The 15,188-nt window shown below is 52.8% G+C and overlaps 1 protein-coding gene across 1 annotated transcript; it reads right to left on the reverse strand.

Annotated features, from left to right (window-relative positions):
• Positions 1-4: 4 nt before the first annotated feature.
• CERS2 (ceramide synthase 2) lies at positions 5-9,426 on the reverse strand. The gene is made up of 11 exons (XM_079919663.1): positions 9,289-9,426; positions 4,368-4,541; positions 3,824-3,941; positions 3,513-3,631; positions 3,226-3,283; positions 3,070-3,120; positions 2,741-2,833; positions 2,426-2,554; positions 2,093-2,199; positions 1,802-1,955; positions 5-1,622 (listed from the first exon to the last, which is right to left on the reverse strand). Exons 2-11 carry the CDS (start codon positions 4,538-4,540, stop codon positions 1,482-1,484), a joined length of 1,143 nt encoding a protein of 380 aa, XP_079775789.1. The 5' UTR covers position 4,541; positions 9,289-9,426; the 3' UTR covers positions 5-1,481.
• Between the last annotated feature and the right edge of the window lie 5,762 nt (positions 9,427-15,188).

A 15,188-nucleotide genomic window follows, 5' to 3' on the forward strand; every position in this document is an offset into this window, starting at 1 on the left:
TCCTGAACTGCCCTTTCCTCAGGAACTGGGTCTTCCTGACTGTTGAATTCTGACCCCCAGGTCTCTAGTCTGGCTACTCCCCCAGCTCCTAGTAGATAGAAATGGGGGTTCTGGATCAGGAGATCCCTTCCACTGTGGTGCTAGCAGGCAGGGCCCCTCCCCCACCTCCTGAGGCATAGAGGTGGGAGAGGTCACCACTCTAACCTAGGCCTGACATCCCTTCAGTCCTCCTGTTGCTCACCCCTCCCATCCTACATTTGTTCAGGTGTTCATGCTTCTAACAGACTTTATTCCTAGAATGAGGGCTGTGTATTTTATTATCCCTGGTTTGTATTGTTTCTTGAAAGTCTTTTAACAAGATGTTAAAACTAAGATTGTGATTTGATTTCTCTCCCTCAACTCCCAATTTGGGGTCTTTTGATGAGAGAGCTGTTTTCCCCCATCCTTCCCAGTGGGCAGCTGTCATTAATCTTGACCTTTCTCTACTTTTGCTTTTTCTTACTTGCCATCTGAAATTTTTAAATGTTATGTAACCATGAGGAAGGCATGAGGAAGACTACCTTAGTTTATTTAGTTGATCCCTCTTCTCAGTTCTTAAGAGTCTCAAACACTTGTTGCCGTGTTTTACTTAATCTTTAATATATTTTAATTAAAAAAACCATTAACAGTACGTTTTGGTCTGAAGTGGTCCCTCTGCTGAAACGCCAGGCGCTAGCTGTAATTCTGGCTTTAAAACCAAAACCCCCAATGTTTAATAAATAAAAATTAGAACTAGTTGCCCTTCTACTCCAAACCAGCTAGCCTAGGGAAAGAGGCCAGAGAAAGGAGGCAGTAAGATCTTGGACCTGTGACTACAGGGACAGCTGGCAGAGAAATAACAAAAGACTGTCTGAGCAGTCCCCATTGTGGCCCCCACTTTTTGGCAGAGGTAGGATAAGGGTCATGTGCACCCTCCTACACTCAATTCATTTGTATCTTAGGAGGGAAAAAGTTAAAAGCTCAGCTTTGGTTTCTGGTCCAAGTTAGGGAGATTAGAAAGGTGAGCCTTGGTCCAACTTTGGCAGAATGAGGCCCACGGGTGGGACAGTAAGGCACGACCCTGGCTCTGGAGGTCCGGGAGTCAAAGGCAGAGAGCTAGGGCCAGATTCTGAAGAATAAGGAATGTGAGTTGTGACCCCCACCCCCGGAGCTGAGGAAAGGTCTCCAAAGCAATAGAAAGGACAACTTGGAAAGTAGAGAGGAAAATAAGACCATCCCCCGCTCTAACAAGGATATAACCAACCTCCCCTTCCCTGGGGATAGGCTGGTTAGAATTTGGTTTAAAGGCAACTGGGTGAAAAAGCAGCAGGGGTGGGGACACAGAGAAGAACACCGTCCTCTCGCTTTCTCCTTTCTCCCCAGAGCTTCAAGCGACCCTGTGGGGAGAGTGGGGTAGTTCCTTGGCTTTATGCATTAATCTGAGGGGCAGCAGGGACAACGGTTCAGTCATTCTTACGATGGTTGTTATTGAGGATGGGGTGGCCGTTGGCTAGGGGCCGGCTCTTTGCTCCTCCCCCAGCTGCAGCCTCCTCCCCCTCTGAGCTCTCTGTTTCTTCCCGGTCACTGCGTTCATCTTCTACCAGCTGTGGAAAGGGATGAGAAGGGTTACAAACCCCTAAGGACTGCCTCTCTCCGTAGGCTTTTTCCAGCTACACCCAGGGCCCCCCAGTAGTTTTTAGAGGGTTGCTGATATGGGAAGGGAATCTGGGCAGTACTAGAGTTGAGGGGAGTAGGGCCTACACAATGGGGACAGAAGCTTCACCTTTCCAGTTATGAACTTGTGGGCCATGCGCAAAATGAGGTAGGCCCAGAAGATATGCAGCAGCTGTAGCACTCCCATCATGAAATTGAAGAAGTAATAGCCAAAGAAGGCAGGATAGAGCTCCAGTGGGTACACCAGGGTGCAGTGCAGGATCCTTGGGATGAAAAGGGAGAGACAAGAACTGTGAACACAGAAAAGAAGGGGTTAAGATGGAGGACTGAAAATGTGGGTGCGGAGCAGGGAGACTCCTGATTTCTTGAAAACAGGAGTATAGTGTCGCCTCCTACTCACCAGAAGGGCAGGATGACCAGTCGGGTGATGATGAAGACAATGGCGAAGACGATGAAGATGTTGTTGCAGGTGTTTTTCCATCCCGCATAGTTAAACATCTTGGCTGACTGTGTAGATAGCCCCCATCCATCATGAGCTCCCTACTCTCCTGTATATGTTCCTATGTACGCCCCAGTTACCACACTGGCTCTGTGCCCCCAGCTCCTTGATCCCAGGAACATCCACCCCCCACCACAACTACCCCACCACCTCCACCCCACCGAAAATGGATAGAGGGACAGAAGAACCTGCACCAGGGTCTCTAGGCTTGAAGAAATGCCCAGAAATCCTGACCTCCAGCAGGTAGTCAGAAGAGTCATGCAGAGCCATGATAAGAGTCCCTGCTCGGACGTAACTGGCAAACCAGGAGAAGCTAATGAGGATGATGGTGGCCACATGGTGGATGATCTGTTCCTTGAAATCCTGTAGAAAAGATGCAGCCTCCAGAGGACCTTTTCCTGGTCCCTAGCCTCCATTCTTCCTCCCCCTCACCTTTAATTCCACTTATCCCACAACTCCATCCAAAGCACCCAGAAGTCACAGGGGAGGCTATTCATCCCAGGGCTTCATTTTGGCTCCTAGGCTTAATGGCACAGCCCCTTGACCCACCTTTCGCTTGACATCAGAAGCAATGCTGAAGAGCAGGGACCAGTAGAAAGACAGTTCAATCATGTAGTACCAGTACTGGGAAGGGATGACGCTCTGGGAGAGGGGAAAGAAAAGAGGAAGGTAAGGGACCCCAGAGCAACTGGACTCAAGGGTCTCACCTCTCCAAACCCAGCCCTCCCAGAACATGAGGTTATGTTTAGCACCATGACTCCAGTCCTTTCTGTCACATATTCCGAGATCATCTCTTCACAAGAATGTGTATGTCCTAATCCTATCCTACGCTGGTTCTCTTAATCACCCCATGTAAGGAATCAGGACCCATCTCGTACCTGTATGGGATATCCCTCCCAAACTTTCCTCATGTCATAGAACCAGGGTTTCTGCAGAGAGATGGTGAGAGGTTAAAGGAGAAGGGACCCAAATTCTGTGGCCTCATCCCACCTTGCCAGAGAATCTACTCCCACCTCCCAGTAATCCCCACTCACGTCTACAATGACAGCCATGCCGGCAATGAAAGCAATCAGGTAAAACGTGAATCTCCAGCTGGAAGAGGAAGCAGAAATGGCTAGGAAAGTGGGGTGGGAGAACGGCACAGCCCTCCAACCAACCCCCAAGTACCTCCCTCCAGATAGCCTCTCACGGATATTAATAACCGAATTTCCCTCCTCAGCTGGGTATAATCTCCCTGCATACAGCTATGACCCACCCCTCCCACCAAAATACATCAGACCTTCCTCTGCCGTCCAGTTTCTATCGTTCCAACCTCCCCTACCTTGCTTCTCGGAACTTCTTGAGGAGACTGGGCCGGTCCTGGTTGCGGCGGCGGCGGAACCAGCGCTCTACCTGGCGGCCAGAGAGCCCGCTCTGCCGTGACAGAAGCTCTACCTCTGCCTGAGTGTAGTGAAGAAGCCCATTACACTCCGCTTCAGAACTCAGCAGCACCCCACCCTCTGCCAGTAATGACCCAAGTTGGCCCCACTGCTTTCCCATCTCTTCCGCCACCAGAGCTGGCATTCCAACCCTATCTCCTCCTCACTCCCCACCAGAACTCTTAACTCCCAGAACAGGGTCTGCAGCTCATACCTGTTTGGGCTGCTTGCCACTGGTCAGGTAGAAATGCTCCAAAGTGGGGTTGAGAGGTGCCCGCAGCCGAGTTTTCTCTTTTACATTCAGGAGGGCAGCCAGTGGTGTAGCCACGTAACTGGGGAAGGGATATGAGTGAGGACCGTCTGGCTCTCTTGAAGCACCTCAGTCTCCTGGTAGCCCCTAAGCTAGGGGGCTGGCGGGGCAGGGCTGCAAGCTCAGACAACTTTATCCTGGGCCTCAGTTTCCCGGCAACCCCCTCTCTGGCTGCCTTGGGCTGCCCATAGCTGACAAAGCTGCCTGTGTTCACTAGCGACCAGGCGGGTGGAGGGTGAGAACAAATAACCATTGAAGGAAAGGGCCTGGGGGTGCTGAGCCCTCAGAAAGACAATGCTGCCTTCAGTAGGGGGCACACAGTAGGCAGGGACCTGGGTGGTGAGAACACCAGGGTCCAGGACCAATTAAACAGCAAGAGACAAACTTGAAGTACAAGAAACTGTGGCTGGCAGCCAGGGAAGGCATAGGGGTATGTTGGTATGCTCACAGCTCAAAGAAGTATCGAATGATGAGGAAGAGCAAGGCCAGGGGTAGTGTGATATAGAGGTCTGAGGCTTTGGCGTAGACACGTCCATCTCGGTCTTCTAGATCAGCCCAGGTTAAGTTCACAGGGAGCCACAGCCGTTCCCACCAGAAGTAGTCATATAAGGTCTGGAGCATCCTGAGTGAGGAAGGGGAAGGTAGAGGGCATCAAAGCAGGCAGCAGTGTAAGAAGAGACAGATGAAAAATTTCACAGTGTTAACAGAAAGAGCAGGGGCAGAGACTCAAGCCCTGGGTTTTGGTCCTGGCCATGGGGACAAATCAGTTTCCCCATCTGAAATATGGTGGCTTTCCAGCTCTAACATTTACTATGCACATCAACCAAAGGTGATGCTAACACCCCGTAGAAGTCCTGATTCCCTAGACTTAAGAATCTTGGGGTCTCTCCATCATTTTGCTATCCTCAAGTGGAGGACAGGCAGGATCTGGCCCTAGAAGCTGTAGCCAACAATCTTAACTAAAGTGAGAGGCATCCTCCCTTCCCCGCACTCTCCAGCCTCCCCCTAGTGCCCCCAAGCAACCCATAACTGGAAGCTTCCTTGCCAGGGAAGCCCAAGAAAGGATTGCAGGGTTGGGGCAAACCCTTCCTCCTCCTTCCCTCTAAGCCACTGAGGCAGCAGGTCCTAGGGAAAATTAAGAGGCCTGAGTAAAGCAAAATTATGCTCCCAAAGAATGCTGAGCTCCAGGACAACCAATGGACATCAAAATATTGCACACAAGATTAATACCCCATGCCAGGCCATCCAGTTCCTAAACATAAGGCAGAAGAACCCTATCTGAAGCCTATCCTCAGAAACAAAATGAAGACAAGGCTTCAGGGAGTCAGGGATTGGGGGACAGAGAGTCGAGACAGCAGACTAAGACATCTGGTAGAATTAGGAGCTATTTCTTATTAAGGCTCATCTAGAAAATAAAGTACTAGTCTGCGTGGGGAACACCCATCACAAATACCCTCAGCTAGGAAAGAGCTGCTGCTTTCCCCCGCCTCCCCCCTTTCCTCCACTGAAAGAGAAAGGATCTACAGGGTGTTAGTGACTACTTGAATACCTGAATGAGGAAGGGAATGATCTGGGGCCCAAGCGGGGACAGCAGCTGCTTGGAGTTGAGAGAAGCAGCAAGATGATCCTTAAGAGACAGTGATGCTGGGACCACACAACACCTGGCAGTCCTGGGACTGAGCAGTGAACCCAGAAGGATGACAAGGGCAAATCTGCCAGGCTCCCGACCCCTCGCTCTCCCAGGAGGGAGGCTCGGTGGGTGGTATCCAGGCTGGCCTTGAGACTAAAAGCTGACACAGAAGGAAGGTAGTCCCCTCCCAGCCAGGGAGGAAAGAGAGTTGGGAGATTGTTCTCCGCTGTGAACTGGAAACCAAATGGTGCCGCTCTACAGCTGAAGGCTGATCGTATCACAGCTGTGCTGGGCTGCTCCTCCGACGGCTCCGCCCCCACCCACCACAGAAGCACTTGCGAAATCCCTCTCAGCCTGTCACGGGTCTGTATTCCAGCTCAAGGACTTTACCCTCTTGTCCCCACTCCTGGTCACTGCTCTCTCAGAGGTCAGCACTGTCAGTAAAGGAGCTTCAGCTCCACCCGCCCCCAGCAACACACACACACACACACACACACACACACACACTCCAGGCCTCAGCTCCTGAGGGTACTGCCACTTCCCCTTCCACCTCAGCCAGAAGAAATACTTAATTAGTTAAAAGAGATGGAAGCCTTTTGAACTAAACAAAATTAAAACACAATTATCCACAGTAGAACTCTCCCCACACAACCAGGCGCACACACACACACTTTTTTCCTGGAGAGAAGTTGTAGAAAATTTAGTAGAGAAGGGACAAGGCAGAATGCCTAGACGTGGTGGCACACCTCTGGCTCTTCCTTTCCAACTTTTTTGCTTAGCTTGATTGGAGGTGAGGAAATAGACCTGACCCAGTCACCTCACTGCTATACCTCTTGGAGCCCAACTTCTCCTCCATTGAGGTTTAAAGCCAAGGGCACTGTCAGGCCTAGAAATTGGGTCCCATCCCTGACCCGGCTTCCGGTCAGTGGAAACCGGCAGGGAAGTTTCTCTTGTCACAGATATTGTGAGGATTAAAGATTCAGAGGGCTGGCTGGGGTCCTGGAGGGTATGAGTGGAGCCCCTCTCCCTGATTCCTGGGGTCCAGGAATGTCTTATGCCAGTCTGATCCTGACAAAGAAGATGAGGAGCTGGGGGAGTAGGCAGAGGGTCAGAGAGAGGTCAAGGGCAAGCGCCTGGACAAGATCTCAACCCCAGGACAAGACAGCACCTGTCCCCTTCCTGCTCCAAGCAGGGAGAGTGGAAGATGGTGTGAGCAGGAGAGCATGATGTGTCAGGAGTCCAGAGAGGCAGATTCTGAACTAGGGCTCTCTCACACCTGGGTTTCAGGCTTTCTGTGACCATAGCCCTCCCTTGCCACCCAGTACTTCCATTAGCAGAGGAGCAACTGCCCCAGCCCTGCCCGTCACCCCCCAGGGCCTAGCCCAGCAGGGAGAGGCACCAGATTCAGCAGGGTCAGGACTTCTGACTCCATGTGACGGGGAAGGGAGGACAACAGGGGCTCCCAGCAGGCCTCATTTACACTTCCCCACAGAACCAATCAGTCTGCTCCCAGTGGCATCCCTGGCACACCCAGCCAAGTAAAGGGATCCCACAAACAAAAAGCTGGGTCAAGAAAAGGGGATGTTCCCTCAGGATAGGGAGACAACCCTGCTTTTCTGGGTCACGTTACTTAATCTCCTGGTGGAGAAAATCACACCTATAAATATTTTTCCACTTATAGAATTTACTCCCCCACACACATGACAATAGTGTGTGTGTGTGTGTGTGTGTGTGTGTGTGTCTGTCTGTCTGTCTCTCTCTCTCTCACAGACACACATCCTCACCCAGAGACCCAGACACCACTTTCTGAGGCACAGGCTGGAGAGGGGCCAGCAGAGCGGGGATTTCGTGGGCACTGGATTACCAGCAACATGAACAGGGCTCCGCCCAGCCCCCAACTTTTGCCCCAACTCTGACTGACCTGTCCCAGACCCTCACCGATGGACGAAAAGGGGCAGAAAGTCCCCATGGGGGCTTGTAGACCCAGCTGGCTAGGAGGGCAGAAGTTTGAGTCTGGGACGAAGAGATCTCACAGACTCAATGGGATAACGGTCCCAGCAGCTCTCAGTTTGGAGGAATAATTAAGGAAAATATAACAGGATCAGTAAGTAAGGGAAGAGAGAGTGACAAAGAGAGGGTCCCACAGACTCCCAGCTTCCACTGAAGCCTGAGGGACTACAAAAAAGAAGTGGAAGAGGACCTGAATAGTCCTCCTTGTTGAAAACTTTTTCAGGGAGCAACAGCAGGTCATGAACTAGAAGGCAGCGAGCAATGGATGAAGCCAAGAAGAAGTGTGTCATTGCTCCAGGCTGCAGTATAGGTCCCAAAATTTTCATTTTTCTGAGCTGCCCCACCAGAGGCCCCAACACACCCGAATACTGCATGAGACTACAGCCCCCATGGGCACGCGGAAGAGGAAGATGGGGGGCAGGAGGGGGTGTGTGCAGAAGGCACAGTAAAGGATCAGCCAGCCTGTGGCCAGTGACAGGGGAAAGTGGAAGCCCTCCTTCCCAGGGGGAAAGCTGGCCAGAGGCCCCAGTGAAGGGAGTGGATTGTGGGGCATCACAGCAGACAAGGAACTCTCTCTCTTCAGAACAGAGCGTGTGCAGGTCGCTGTATGGTTAGGGCCAGGCCCAGTGGGAGGAGGCTGCAGACAAGTCCTTACCCTTAGGAGTCCCATCACAAGCACTGTCGGCCACCCACATGGGGCCCAGTCACCTCGACTCTGGTACGGGACAGCAACCCTTCCAACACAGATGTGGGAGGGAGTGATCACCTGCTGGAAGCCTTCCCTGATTCAATTCTCTGGAAAGAGGGGCTCAATCCATTGCTCAGGATCCTCAGAACCCCCTGCTTCCTGGACCTGTCTACTCAGGTGACAGACCAGATTTTGATGCCAAGAACCTGGCTTGGGAAGTGAACCCCTAAGCTGAGGCCAAAGACTATAATCACACACATGCAATTAACCTACTCTCCAGAGAGCCTCCGGGCCAAAAATTAGCCAGGAGGGGAGGCCCAGAAAACCCGTTTCACCAGAAGCTCCCCCCGACCGCAGCCCCACACACCCCATAACGGTACAAGAGCCTTAGCCTTGGGGGGCCGGGATAGACACTTAGAGCCGCACCTTCCTGTTTCCCGTTAAGCACATGGACGCTCTGACCTCCCTCCCGGAGTGGGCACAGTGAACCGGTAAGAAAAAGCAAGACCCTCCACTCTCCTCCCACTCTATAGCCACGGGACCCTCCAGGCCAGGGGCCACGACGCGGGCCCGCAGCCGGGCAGGGGGCTCTCATGCAAGTGGTCACCGGAGCTGCCTACTCCCCGACAAAGGGGCGCCTGGGGCTCAGCTGTCCGCGAGCAGCCCCGCGTCCCCACCTCCCGGTCCCTACCTGTTGCCCAGGAAGGCTCCTCCGGGCTTGGGGCGGCGCGCCCAGGGACGCCCAGGCGCACGGCCAGCCTGCCCTCGGACGGCGCTGGGGGCCCGGCCGCTCCCGCGAGGCGCTCCGGCCCGCCCTCCCCCAGGCCCGCCGCCATGAGCGCACCCGGCAGAGGCCCCGAGCCAGCTGCGGCGCCCCGCGCCCGGGCCCCTCTCCCGTCCTCGGCCCGCTGCCTTCCCCGCCGGCCCTGTCCGTGGAGCCGCGTCCTCACGGGACCCCAGTTCTCCCAACTTTTCCGCGCCGCGTCCCGCCCCACCCCTGCGCGCGGCGCCTCGGGCTCCCGGGAGGCCGTCCCGACTCACTCGGCGGCGGCGGCAGCGGCGTCGCGGAGCTGGCCGGGCCGGGAGCCGCTGCTCCGTCTCTCCTCTCGTCCGAGCTCCGGGCCCCCTCCGAACTGGCTCCGCTCACTCCTCTCCTCCCCCTTCCGCCCGCCTGCCCTCCCGACCGCCTGCCAGCTCCCTCCCTCCTCCCCCTTCCGCCCGCCCGCCTGCCCGCTCCCTCCCTCTCCCTCCTCCTCCTGCCGCCCGCCGAGCCCAGCCGAGCTGAGACCGAGCCCAGGCAACCCGGGAAAGAAAGGCCGCGAGCAACACAGGAGCCGGGAGACTGGGCGTGGGCCTGCGGCCCGGCGACGAAAAGGGAAAGGAGGGCGGGCGGCGGGGCCGGGGCCTCGGCGCGGGGCAGCCGCGCCCAGCCACCGCCGCCTGCCACCGCCCCCTTCCCGGCCCGCGGCCCGGGGCGAGCGGCGGAGACCGAGGCGAGGACCCGAGCCCTCGCGGCGCCCGGCCGGCGGCCTAGCCAAGTAGAATCACCGCACTGGGGGAGAAGTCCCCGATGAGAGCTGGCAGTGTGGGGACTCTCCCAGTCTCTCCGTTAGAGGTGCGCTGTAGTCCCGGGCACCCTGGGACAGACCCGCGAGGTCCCCGGGGATCGGGGCGCGGAGCGGTCGGGCCCCTGCACCACTCCGCCCGCCCCCAACTGAGGTCCTCGACCTCCGCCCGGCTGCGGCCCCCAGTTCTCTTTGCCCGACCAATTGCCACACTTACCCCCTCCAGACCCACTGGGCAGCGGAGGGAGGGTGGCTCCCCGGCTCCCGGCCGGCGCAGCCTCTGCGAGTCCATCCCAAGTGCCGCGCGCCGAGGCCGAGCACCTCCAGGGCCGACTCAGGCAGCGGACCCTCGAGATTCGGCTGCCCTTCCCAGCGCAGAGCCTCCGACCCCTAGGGCGTCCCCCACCCAAGACCTGCCTTAAAACTCACAGCGTTTCCACCCAAGTGCTGTAAAACCTACCCCCAGTGGCACACATAACCTACAGTAGCAGACTCTGAAGGAGCCAAACCCCAACTTTTGTTGTGTAAAATGTATTTGAGTTTTAAATCTAGACCACGTTTATCCGTATTCAAGTTCATATTTTAAAATGTTTTTCCCTTGGACTGGTAAAATTGATGTTTCAGGAAGAGGCAACATGTTTATCCTAGAAAACTGGCCTTGATTCCTAATGAGGACAGAGTGTGACTAAGATGTGTTTGAGGGTTTATTTAGAGAGAGAGCCCGCCTAGTAGAGGTAACTTAATTTTTTACCTTAATGAAATGGCGTTTTTATACTGTCACCGTTAGAACCTCTGACAGTAGCTTGTTTCATGGTTTATCTAGACAAGTTCAGGTGCTTTGACAGTTCTCTTAGGAAAGAATGTGACCTCCCACTAATCCAGTTTGAGAGCTTGGCCCTCACTTAAGACGCTATCTGGAGAGGTAGAGAGGCAGAGGCTGACTGACTTACAAACTTTTCCTTTGCTCTTTGCAGTGGGACCCCTGGCCCAGGCCTACATTGGGGAAATGAGACTTGGTCCACCCCCTGGCCCCTGGCCCCTCACCCCCTGAACCGGTACCCAGGGGACTCTCCAGCCTTTTTTTAGCCCCAGACTTGCCTGATTTTCCAGTTCCCAGCAACCCCTCCAGCCCTTAATTTCTTTGCCCCAGGCTGAACTTTATTAGCATATCATATCTTTCTACCCCTTTGTTTCTCCCCCTTCCTCTGCCTTCCAAGTCCTAAGTCCCCTGTCTGTCTTGAGTGCCCTCCCCAGATTCCCTTTTCCAGCAGGGTTCCAGTGTCTCCTCTTTGGGCCCCAGCTAAACTTTGGGTACCCCTCTTCCCCCTCCCCATCTCTGTCCTACTTGGCTCCCCTCCTTTAGTTTCTGAACCCTTTTCTCGGGCAGTTTTCCTAGACTTTCCCAAGTCCTCACCAGACTTTTTAAATGATTCCTCAGAGAACTGAAGACCAGTTAACTTTCTTTTAAGATAGCAGTGGGGGAAGTTTGGGGCAGAAGCTGAATAGACAAGGCCTGAAAAATAAAGATAAGAGGGTGTACCCCTCCCCCAGGAGACAAAGGAGAAGGTGGATGGAGAAAGGGAAACTGGGCCTCAGGCAGCATTAGAATGATGCTACCAGTTTAGAAACACACACACACTCTCTCTCTCTCTCTCTCTCTGCCTGTTTTGGACCAAGAGATTTTGATCACTGTGACCCATCCCCCACCACCCTGGGCTGGCATGGCCACGCCCACAGTGCCCCAAGCCGCCCGCCTTGTTGTGACTCACTTCCTCTGTATGGGCTGCTGAGGTGTCCGGAGGTGAGGCTGAGGACACAACTAGGCCTTTGGCCTGGGATTTAGGTATCTGGGACAGGCAAAGACATGGACCCCAGTTGTGGAAAGTGGATCTTGGTCTTCCCAGGTCAGGCTGGCTTGTGCAACACAGAAACCTATTTGGATAAAAGAGTAGAGCTTGGCTAGTACGTGAGCAGAGGGATTGAGGTGCCAGGAATTCTGGGGAGAAAAAGTTTTATAGCAAGAGGAAATATGGCCAGGAGGAGTTTCTATGTATTCTGAAACCATGCAATGCAAAGTATTTGCAGAAAAGCAATATGGACTTAGAGTTGAACAAGTTTTCATGAGTCAACAGCTAAGACTCTGTATGTTACTGCTTATCCTCCTGCATTACACTAAGAGGGACCCCAAGTCAGCTATGCCCTTGTGAATGAAAAAATGTTGCCTGCCATATCAGTAAACAAAGGATGTTGCAGCCAGCAAGACATCATATTACAGGGACCTCCCTGGTGGTCCAGTGGCTAAGACTCTGAGCTCCCAATGCAGGCGGCCTGGGTTCAATCCCTGGCCAGGGAACTGGATCCCACCTACCGCAACGAAGATCCCGCATGCCTCAACCAAGACCCGACACAGCCAAATAAATAAATATTTTTTAAAAAAGAAAAGGCATCACATTACAGCTCCCCTGACAGTGAATCCTGAGAGAACTCAGGACGGAAATGGGATGCCCACTATCAAGCTATCAGCCACGCAGCCACACACACACCCCCAACAATGCACCCTGAGGAGACTCAGGATGGGAAAACACAGGATACTGGCCCCAGATAGCTGAGATACATATCAAAGGAATGATTTCAGTGAGCCTAGACTTTTGCATCTTTCCATACATAGAAAAGCACTGAATTCGTTAACTTGACATGTCTTATTTTCTTTAATGAACAGTAATCTTTTGATATTCTTTCTTTTTTATAAATTTAATTATTTATTTATTTATTTGTCTGCGTTGGGTCTTCGTTGCGGTGCGCAGGCTTCTCGTTGCGGTGGCTTCTCGTTGCAGAGCGCAGGCTCTAGGCACGTGGGCTTCAGTAGTTGTGGCACGTGGGCTCAGTAGCTGTGGCTCACGGGCTCTAGAGTGCAGGCTCAGTAGTTGTGGCGCACGGGCTTAGTTGCTCCGCGGCATGTGGGATCTTCCCAGACCAGGACTTGAACCCATGTCCCCTGCATTGGCAGGCGGATTCTTAACCACTGTGCCACCAGGGAAGTCCTTCTTTTGATAGCCTGACTGCCTGGTTCTTGTTATAAAACTCCTATATATCCTGCTCTTCCCTCACCTCTTCAGAGCAGTCCCTCAGAGCTGTCTGAGAGACTGCGTCCCAGTCTTAAGTCCTCAGTATTATCTGCCAAATAAAACGTAATTCTCAACTTTTACGTTGTGTGTTTTTTTTCAGTCGACACCCTCATCTGAGTGATGAGGAAAACACTGAGAAGTTAGGAGACCTGGATTCTGGTTCTAACACTACGGACTCTGGAAGTCACTCAGCCTCCTTGAGTCAGTAACAAGAGGGTGGTAGACCAGGTCATCGCTAAGATCTCCTCCAACTCTGAAATTCTAAAATTTAGAGCATGGGGTTGGAGGGTGATTTAGTAAATCTGAAAACAACCTCAATCTGGCCCTGGAGTTGAACAAAACAAAACCCAGGGACAAAAGGAGTGAGATTCCACCAGCTTCAGGCGAGCATTTGTAAACACATCACACACACACTCCTAGGCAACCAGGACCACTCTTCTGCCTCCAAATTCAGGATTCAGCCTTGCAGGTCAGCCAGCAGTACCTTGCAGAGGTTTGGACTGGGGAAACAGGAGCCCTTTCTCACCCTTCATTTCCCCCTAAGCCTGCTTGGAACGCGTGCCCAAAAAAGATTCTGAAGGGTACAGAAAACCAAAGGCACAGGGACCCTGGCTGTGGAGCCGCTGTACTAGGGTAACCCAGCCTAGAAGTCTCCTGCATGTGTCCTGAGGTCTGTCTCAGTAGGGTTGCTTGCGTAGATGTCTACCTGAGGCTCTTCCCCGACTCTGCCTGCCCACCAAGTTCACCTAGGAACCTGATGTCCTCGGGAGACTGTGGGCCAAGAGAGCCCCTGGATATCTGTGGCTGGAGCCCAACAAGTGGGCCAAGAGAGCCCCTGGATATCTGTGGCTGGAGCCAGAGCCTCAGAGACCTCAAGTGGCCGCCAGGGGTCTCGAGGCTCTCTCTCAGTGGGTTTCGATGGCCTCTTGTGGCCAGATTGGGGATTGGCAAGAAAGAAGTTACAGAAGAGAGCCAAGGTTGGAATTCTTAGGGAGATGCTAATAACAGTTATCGTTATAAAATAACATAACAATATTAATTATTACATATTCGTTAACATTTTGACATGTGTACTTACCATTCTGTGCCCAGCTCTCTTCTAAAGTGCTTTACATGTATTAATTTATTTAATTCTCACAATAGCCTATAATATAAACACTGTTATTATCTCCATTTTGACAAGGAGGAAACTGAGCACAGAAAGGTTAAGGTGGTTGCCAAGGTCACACAGCTGACCAGAATTCTAAGTCTAAGGAATCTGGCTTCAGAACCTTTGCTTTTAATCACCATGCTGAAACTGCATCCCATTTTTCAGGTTGCCAGGTAAAATATAGGATGCTCAGTTAAATTACAATTTCAGACAAACAGCAAATAATTTATTAGTATAGTATATCCTACGAAATATATGGGTCATACTTAATACTAACAAATTATGTGCTGTATTTACTAAATCCGGCAACCCTAATTTACAAGGCACTTTTCTCTGCCAAGTGCCATCACACATATTACCTCATTTAATCCTCCCAGGAAGTCTATTCTCAGGTGCCCCAGGATTCCGCCTCCCCACCACCACCCCCCACACACAGTTTATCTTCTCCCAATATTCCCTTTTTTTTTTTTTTTTTTTTCAGGTAAAGAAAACAGAGGGACTTTCCTGGCGATCCAATGGTTAAGACTCTGCAAACCCAATGCAGGGGGCACAGATTCGATCTCTGGTCAGGGAAGATCCCGCATGCCGCATGGCACGGCCAAAAAAGAGAAAAAGAAACAGAGACATGATGGAGACCTGAAGTGACTAGCTGAGGTTGCAGAACATAACAAGTGGAAGAGCTGGGACTGAACCCACATTCTCCAGCAAAAATTGGTGCGTGTTTTCCACTTTAACAGGAGAGAAAAGTGAGAAGCCATGATTGCCACCATGGAAGTCTCCCTTTATAACATCTCCTTAGGCCTGGTCTGCTCTGAGGAAGAGCTGCTGGTCCCTCCTCAGAAAGCCAGTGAGGACTTTCCCAGGGTGGGAGAGTGGCAGAGGATCTCTGGCTTCTGTGCCCAGCCCCCAGCAGACCTGTCTAGGGCAGCAGGAAGGAGACTGCTCTCAGACCCTAGGGAGTTGGCTGTGATATTCGAGTAATTGTCTGCTCAGGGGCCCCTGAGGCTCCCCAAAACTGTTACCTGCTGCTCTGTGCACAGACAGCCTCCAGCCCAGCTGCTGGGGTTGCATCACCTGCAGCTAAAACAGCCCTGGCGGCCA

The sequence above is a fragment of the Stenella coeruleoalba genome, assembly GCF_951394435.1.
Source record: "Stenella coeruleoalba genome assembly, chromosome: 1".
In the NCBI taxonomy this organism is placed as follows: Eukaryota; Metazoa; Chordata; class Mammalia; order Artiodactyla; family Delphinidae; genus Stenella; species Stenella coeruleoalba.

Excerpts from the sequence above, each read along its gene's own strand:
- CERS2 (XM_079919663.1), bottom strand. The coding sequence starts at position 4,540 with ATGCTCCAGACCTTATATGACTACTTCTGGTGGGAACGGCTGTGGCTC. Across the intron at positions 2,834-3,069 it reads GGGAGGGATATCCCATACAG|AGCGTCATCCCTTCCCAGTA; the intron begins GTACGAGATGGG and ends CCCCTCTCCCAG. Across the intron at positions 2,200-2,425 it reads CTTCTGACTACCTGCTGGAG|TCAGCCAAGATGTTTAACTA; the intron begins GTCAGGATTTCT and ends CTATCTACACAG.